The sequence below is a fragment of the Gavialis gangeticus genome, unplaced genomic scaffold, assembly GCF_001723915.1.
Source record: "Gavialis gangeticus isolate Ggan-Ray unplaced genomic scaffold, GavGan_comp1, whole genome shotgun sequence".
NCBI lineage: Eukaryota > Metazoa > Chordata > Crocodylia > Gavialidae > Gavialis > Gavialis gangeticus.
This window is the reverse complement of record NW_017729022.1, coordinates 65,160,640-65,169,065: the sequence shown is the minus strand read 5'-3', so window position 1 is coordinate 65,169,065 and position 8,426 is coordinate 65,160,640. Positions and strand designations below refer to the sequence as shown.

General features: G+C 45.5%; 1 protein-coding gene across 3 annotated transcripts in view; it reads right to left on the bottom strand.

Annotated features, from left to right (window-relative positions):
• Nucleotides 1-285: 285 nt before the first annotated feature.
• RBFOX2 (RNA binding protein, fox-1 homolog 2) overlaps nucleotides 286-8,426 on the bottom strand; it is a 318,764-nt gene continuing 310,623 nt past the window's right edge. For all 3 annotated transcript variants that reach the window (XM_019515300.1, XM_019515302.1, XM_019515301.1), the window contains exons 12-13: nucleotides 8,175-8,247; nucleotides 286-6,741 (exon numbers count right to left, since the gene is read on the bottom strand). In XM_019515300.1, coding sequence (XP_019370845.1) covers nucleotides 6,697-6,741; nucleotides 8,175-8,247 — 118 coding nt within the window. In that variant the 3' untranslated portion in view covers nucleotides 286-6,696. The remainder of the gene's footprint in view (nucleotides 6,742-8,174; nucleotides 8,248-8,426) is intronic.

Genomic DNA, 8,426 nt, shown 5'->3' with positions numbered 1-8,426 from the left:
AAATGAAGGATCCTGCGAGCTTCACAGGCCTCACTGTATGAACAGGAGGAAACCCAGGGCTGAGGCATGTGAGCAGAGCTAAAGAGAATTTTACCTGCACTCTGCCAGGATTCTCAGTCTGTCTGGAGCTTACCCTTTTACCATGTTTTAAAGGCACCAATCCCAAGTTAAACCTTCAAGTTAAAACAGCAGCAGCTAATTTTATGTCCTGGTGGGATTGCATGTGAAAACCAACAGGATTTCTTAAGTGAATCAGTACACATACTCACACACACACAGGACCCATCAGGCTGGTGTTTCTCTCTTTTATTTAAAAACAGTGCTTCATTACCATTTGCAAAGGGTTAGGAAGGGCTCCTCCCTTGCTTAGAGTTTATAAAAGCCAGCAACATGATCAATAATTTATACACATGGATAGTAATACAAAAAAAAAAAGGAATAAAAGCTAAAGATCTAACTACTCCGACCTTCACAATTCCAGCTACTTGATAATAATAGGAGTAACCCAATGAATACTGTATGGTCTGAAAGCTACTATACAATATGATACTTAACAAGGGGGGGGGCGGGAAGTTAGAGACTGTCACAAAGCCCTGGGATGCAGATACTGCTTCTCCAGAGTCAGCAGGGAAATGGGACCCTGGGCAAGCGGCTTGGGCGTCCTAGGAAATGATCCAGGGGAGGGGAAAGCATCCAAAAATTTGATGCACCCTGTGCCCCGAGGGTACCTGTCAATGCGAGGTGCTGGGGAGACCGCATGAAGGGGCAAGCCAGTCATTGCCATTGGAGGTTCTGTGGCATGTTAGCCTTGCACTGAGAAGCTCCAAGTCTCAGGTAAATCAGCCTGTGAGGTCAGTAAACTCTCCACCAGCTCCAAAGCACTCTACAGCCCTGGTTCTCATTTGCTATCAGCCCCAGGTATTTGCTACAGCTATTTACAAGCAGAATTTATAATATAAAAAGAAAAAAAAATTAATCGCATCCCCTAGGGTAAAAGAGGATTATTTCGTCACTTGATAATGCAGCCAAACCAAGCTGCCAAAACTACGACACGCGCGCGCGCACACACACACACACAAAATACTGTGAACAGAAAAATAGAAGGAAGTGACCAAAGTGGAGACTATTTCTGCGGGAGGCCAGATTTCTTTAAGGAGGCCACTTCTCAGGGAAGCAAACAAAACCCCCACTTGAAACGAAATCGTGAATCTGGCGAGAGACTTATTGACCAGTCTGAACATCAATCCTTAGATCACTGGCATTTTGCTGACAGCTAGCTAAATGAACACTCATGTGGACGGCTTTATACATCAGCCATCTTGACTGATGTGCTTTTACTCTGCAACCAGTTGACTTGCAGTTGATCTGGCAGTATTGGGGCTGACCCTTGTCTGTCATTTTCCCACCTAAGCTGCCACCAGCTGCAGCCAGTAACTAGAGTAGGACAGTTACTGCAGATGATTACACTATCTGAAAGTCCCCTTCCACTGTTGGCAGTGACAATCAATTCAGGAATTGAATGCCTTGGTTTGGTTGGCTTTGTACCCTCTGCATGTGTTGGGGAGGAAAAGAGGTCCTCTATTGCATACTCCAGGCTAGAGGAAATATTACCAGGGAGGACTCCCGGAGCCTACTTGAAAAGGGCCCCATTTCACACTCTGGCTATCAGATTCCTGCTTGCCTTGTTGACTGGAAATTTCATTGCAGAAGAAAAGTTTAGCAAGGGATAGGGAAGGAATCGGGGAGGGGGGGAAGAGAGGGGCTTTTCAGACAGTAACATCACCAAAAAATAGTGTTTTATGCAACAAAGAATCAAGTGTCACTGGTGTATACTACAAAATGTTTGACATTTTCAAGAGCATGACAAAATAAAAACACACAGAAGTTTACATTGGATGTTTACCTTGTTCACAAGCTTTTTCTTTTTCTCCTCCTATTTTAAAACAGTGCAAACAGGTAACACGGTCTGTAAAACATGCCCCCTCTGCGCCAAGGTACAGATTCCTCAGAGGCTTCCAGACTAGAGGATCACAAGGAGCAAGCTAATTTCCAGCTGGCCTGTGTGCTTTCCCTTTGGAGTTGGACTCAGCAAAAGTAGAGCTCCCCAGAGTCAGTATGTTTTTCCCTTCTTGAATTCCTAAGTGTTCCCTATGCCTGTTCTCTACTTTGTCTCTTTCCTATGGTACAGGGGTTTGGAGTGTGAGGGAGTTAGAGAAGAGGCGAGATGCATAAGGATTTGCAAAGCCTTATTTTATATTCTCTACCCTTAAGGGCCCTACCTTCTTGTGTTCAAACCACCATAGCCAGGGATTCCTTTAAAAATGATTCTTCCTAGAAAGGTGTGCCAGGCTAGGGAATGGTTTTGTAAACCATTTTACAGCCTGGTACAGCCCGAGCTGCACAGATCTGAGACAACATTAACATCACTGTTACCTAGCTCTCCCATACCATTTTTTATCCACAGATTTCAAAGTACTGGACACCAAAAGACTGAGCATCTTTATCTCCTCCACTCTGGGGATGAGGAACCTGGAGCACGGACGGAGCGAACCAGTTGGTCCAAGATCACACTGACGGAGCCAAGAATAGAACCTAGGCCTCCCAACTCCAGGCCCATGGCCCATTCTCTTGGACCACTCTACTGCCTGCGTGTCATCAGCGCTTTGAAGTGAGAATCATTTAAAACTGGGATTTGGTTCAAGACAGTTGAACTCAACTCTCATTTGCACATGGCAACACAACAGCTGTTCAACCTGGGAACAACTGGTTACAGGAGGCTGGTGACTAGTCCTAGACCACCTCAAGAGCACAGCAAAACTCTAAGGGCTTGTCTACAAGCCAGAGCTATGCTGCTTCCATTCTGCTAAGTGCCCCTAGTGTATACACAATTTTACCAGCATAAAAGATGCTTTACCCCATTGAAGTTCGTTCCCATACAGGAAAGGGAATAACCAGCATAAGTCACCTTTTCAGCATGCATGCTAGAGGTGCACCATTATAACTTCAGCATTAAGAAGAGGTCAGGCCCCTAACCGAAAGAGTCTTATTGGTATAAAGCCGTGCGTAGACCAGGCCTACAAGAGCGAAGTCTTGTTTGAGATAAATCCTTGAATGTTGACCATCACAGCTCTGCTAGTGATTTTCTCCTCAGTCAAAAAAGGGTAGCCTCTGCTCTGCCCCTACTTTCTAGCTCCCTATTAAAAACCTTTAGTATAATTATATTTTACACAGATGTATGTGAGGCTTCCCTCACGTCTTCAAAGATGGACATAGCAAGGCTTGGCTAACCTGAATGAAAGTCACTGTTTGTATCATGAGGCACTTCATCAAACACCAAAGGAATCGGAGTCACTGTATTTGTCGAGATGGCAGGAAGATGAGGGGATCCCACTTGCCACAAAAGAGCATTCACAGGAGAACTCCTGCCACCAAAATCCAGCTGTGGCCACAATCTTCTAGGAGATCTTGCACTTTGGAAATTCCTGGGACTATATGAATGATAGTACATGTCTAAAATTAGCCAGCCCCCTCCTGTAACCAGCAGTACAAAAGGCTCGGCTTGTCCACCACTGTGTCATCAGGGAGGACAGCAATTGGGAACAACCAGGTGCTAAAACAGTGAGGCATCTCCAGCTGCAATCCCTGGACTCAAACTTGTTTGTTTGCTAAAGCATTTAAGGGGATTGACAAGGAGTAATGGATCGGGGGACCCATGCACTGATGTATTAAGAACCCAGTATTGATGGGTCTCTGACCCTGGCAATACTAGGTACTTTTACATTAGGGGACCCAGCCTCCATGAAACACCAGAACACAGGCTCTCACACAAAGTGGGCTAAAGCTGCCAAGGACAGATTCTACACAAAGCAGAAACACCACCTTACCCCCCCTGCAAGCAGGGGGGTGAGAGTGCAACTAACTGCACGCTGCACTGCCATGATGCAGGAGGACACTTGAGAAAGCAGTTTGACCTTTCAGAAGCTGCAGTCAGAACCAGCTGAACTGACATATGAAAGGTGCAGAGGCTCAAGTGGCTGCTGATTCAGTTATGCATGCTGTCTTTCCTCACCCTCTCCCACCCTGCAACTTCCAAACATTGATAACTTCTCCTCCATGAGAATAATGGGAGAGACGTCCTTTCTTTCATTTCCCCCCCAACCAAATGTGTTTCAAACCAACTCCAGTTGCAGCTTTTGCTGCATCTCAGCTCCAGAGAGGAGCAACCCCTCTGCCTGGGGATGGCGATTAGCTTGCCTCATACATAACACTAGAAGTTCCACTAGACATGGTTTTTCTTTTCCCACTCAACCATCAAAAGCCAAAAAAACACACCATCCTCATGTCCTTGATTTTGTGAAAGCCCCAACACCCCCCTCCAATTTTCAATCTAACTAAAATATTTATATACAAACAACAAAAATTGTCATAACAGCAACAAACCAAACTTTGGCTTGGAAAAAAATAAAACTGAAAAAAAATAAGTGGCCAATAGGCTGGCAGTTTGGTGTCCCCTTGTTCTAGCTATTCCTCCTTGGATTCAATAGCTGTAGGGTCTCTAGCTTAGCTGATCACCTTCCCATCCTTCTTATCTCAGGCACCTTCCCTCTGCCAGGCACAGGGAGGGAGAGGTGTGTGTGTGTGTGTGGGTGTGTGTGTGTGGGTGTGTGTAAAACAGGGATGGGAAAGAGCAAAGTTGTGTGTTGTGCGTGGCTGGGCCAGTGCAGCTTCCAGGCAGCCCTGCTTGCTGAGAAAGCTTACAGTTAATGCAGTTGGCTTCCTATTCTGCTATCAGCCATTGAAGCAGCAGCAAGTGTGCGGTGGCAGGAGCTGAGAAGGCTGCAGCTACAAATCCATGCTCCAAGCTGCCTTTTGGGGAGAGCATGGGGAGTGGGGGGGGTGAAAGTCACCCCAGTACCAATTCAAACAGACAGGGGAGCCTAATGGACTTGTGCTTTTCTCTCTGTTTCTCTAATATCTTGGATTAGATAAAGCTTCGAGAGAACCTGCATTTGATTGCAACGGCTGCTTGGAACATCACACTAGTTAATGGCTGAAGGGGAGACTACTCCCCTTTGGTTTCTAAAATCAGGGTCAGATTCTGAGAGCAATGACTCATTGCCACAATGCTGCTCTTGCAGCAACCTGCAAAATTTATGCTTTTCAAAAATAGCAGAATCACTCTACTCCCGAGAGCAGAGGAGAGGTGGCCTGGGAGTCACAGAGCCCTTCTAAACAGCCTCTCTGCTTTAGAGTTTTACAATCTGTAGTGTAAATTACAGGATCGAGCAGTTCAGGTGCACATCTCTCTTTGAAGAATACTGAGCGACTGAACAGAATGGCCCCAGGGACTGTAGGCTGCATATGCAAGCACCTCAAATAGACCTAGGAAGTGGGAATTTCCTATGACTTCAGAGCTAGAAATAATTGCTTCTACCTGCCCTCAGACACCTAAGCCACATGATACGACTTTCAGGGATAGTGTTCTGACAAGACGGACCCTCTTCCGTCACCCAAACACACCCTCTGTGCCTCTGCAGCTGATCCATAACTCATTTTAACTCACTCACACTATTCAAAACAGTTTAGTTGCAGCAGTGCCTAGGTGGCTCAAGGTGAACAAGAAGAGGGACCTTGAATGCTGGACCTCAGGGCAGTTCAGCATGGTATTGAGACAGGCTTCTTCGGCAAGCTTTTGCCCTCCTCAGGACTGCACACACATCACCTCCATAATATTAAATGATTCTTGACATCTGAGAAAGAAACACTCTGCTGCTCCTGCCCAATATCTGCAGTGCACTTGCCACTCCCTCCAGTGAAGAAGGCAAGGAGAGGCAGTAAGACAGACAGACTTTGGAAAGGAACAGGGAAAAAACTACAATTACAGCCCAGTAATAGGCAACAAATCAAGTAGGATTAGCTGTGTGTGGGGGGAGATTTCCTCAATAATTCATTTCAAAGTCTTGTCCCCTCTACAGCAGTCAATAACCAAAGTCATTGGGCAGGTTGAAGGAATCTTCTCTTGCCAACTCTAAAAGTCTGACACTGCCAAAACTGTCCCAAGCCTGTACATGTCAGACGGTGATAAAATGAGGGAAATCTCTGTGTTTCCCCTCTTTCCAAATATAAATGGCTACTTCCCACCATCATATGGGGTCCCAGACACAGAGAAGCAGCAATTCCTTCCGAAGATAGGCCAAGTCTTCCCCTTCCTGTTTCTCGGGCACCAAGAACCAGACCCAGGTAAAGTAACTGTCTGCACATTCCTGATTAATTGCATGATATTGGTTCCTAACAGCTTTCCTTATCACTAATCGCCTCTTCCGTGATTGCTAGGATAAGCTACGCACCAACATACAGACACAGAAATGCATTATTTTTACCACAGTTAAAAAAAAACAAAACAAAAAAACCAAAAAAACCAAAATACCCCAAAAACAAAAAACTAAAGGAAAAAAAAACAAAAAAAGAAAAAAAAGAAATGCACAATCTTTGGAACAAAAGAATTAAAGGCAGAAATTTAAAGGAAAAATACATATTCAAAGAACATAGTGAGGTATAAAAAAGTATTTTCTCTTTTGTTTTTTTTTTCTGTTTTTCCTCCTCATCTTGCTATAGAGTTCCTCTACTAGTAAATATTGCAATAGCCAGGCCTCATGAGCTGGGGGGCTGTCCCACTTGCAGGGGGTTCACGTCACTTCAGTAGGGGGCGAATCGGCTGTAGCCGCCTCGGTATAAACTCGCCTGCAGAAGTCAAAAGAGAAAAGAAGAGGCAGGTTAGAGGTGCTTGGAGGAGAAACTTTTAAGGCAATGACAAAAGGCTCTCAGGACTGACAAGTGTGTCCAGGCACTGATCTGGCACCTCTGGAGTCTCCGCGTAACAGAAAAGATGGGAGAGACCAAGACAGAAAAACCAAAACATGGACTCAGGTGGGTTATATCCAAAGACAAGGAGCTAAAAAGTAGAGGTCAGCAAGTCTCCCGGTGCAAACATGGTGAGCTTTCTGTAAGCTGTCTCAGTCACCTTAGATGCCAATACAACTCTTGTCTGATCCTGTTTAAGCTCTACACCTCCAAACCAAAGCCGCAATGCAGCTCTCCCCTAGCATCTCATTTCTAACCTGAAACACTCTAGGCTGTTCCTGTTCCAGGGGCTCCTCACATCAGTCTTGACCTAGACACTCCTGGTGTCCCATGAATCTTCTCATTTAGAGTCTGAAATATATGGAACTTAGGATGTGGGGAAAAAAAGGGGCAAATGAGGATAAACAAGCTACAACCAGCTTTGCCCCCTCAGATTCCCTCATCCATACACTTCCCATCTTACAAAGTAAGGCTCTGCTCTGTGAGACACCTGTGAAAATGGCATTTTCTTCCCCAGAAGACAAGCTCTGGGCATATTAGAGTCAGATCTGCTGACTTTAGGGACAAAACAAGTGTTTGCCACTTTTACTCCTGCGAGTCCTGAGATCTATTCCTCCTTGTACAAACGAAGAGCATTCCAAATCCCAGTCCCACCTTTATAGGCCTTCTAAAGGCAATGGGTACAGAGATAGCTCGGAGGGCCCAACTGTTTATTCACTTCCCTTCTGCCTGAGCTGACAGTTTAGACATTGCCAGCTGGACAGTGTAGTTCTTCAGCAACTTCATTCATACGGCAAAAAGATCTAGGAATGACAGCTCTGCCGGTAGCTCTATGACGACCATGGAAGTTAAGACCTTATTCCCCCACTCCCAAGAAATCAGTTTTTTAAAGCATGCAGCAGTGACACTGAAGTTAATAAAAGGTGGTAAGAGGAAGCTTTGCCCCTCCAAGTTCTAATAATCCCTGTCACATCTCTTTAATAAAGCTATGATGGTCACCAAAAAAGAATTGGCTATGCTCAGATGATCATCATATAGGACTCCCTCCACCCCCTATCCCATCTCCTAACCACCAGAACAGCAAGATACCATCAAGACAGTCACATCAAAGCAGGCTGTCTTCTACTATAGCAGTAAAGCTTTCTGGCTCCCTCAATACAAACACACAAGACTAAACTATCATTGTAGTCCTACGGCCTTGTAATAAAAAGTGGTGGTGGATGGAGACTCATTGCAGCTGCTGTGCCTTGGACAGCAGTTCTTCATAGTGGGGATAAGAAAAATGGCAGGAGGATAGAAAAAATCATACATACCACAGCGCCAACTCCGTAGCTAGCGGCAGGGGCAAGGGCGTGGTAAGGGTCTGCTGTGTACCCCCTGCCATAACTGAGGAAAGGGGAAAGAAAAAAAAAAGTCACTCCTGATGGCTTTAGACTTCCTGTATGCTGAAAGGGAACAGGAGGACCACTGTGCCCACCCTTGTTCCCTAAACACATGTGCACGCATGCACTGGCTTCCCCAGTGCCCCAAATACAATGGGCATGCTGGCATGGGGGGGGGGGGGG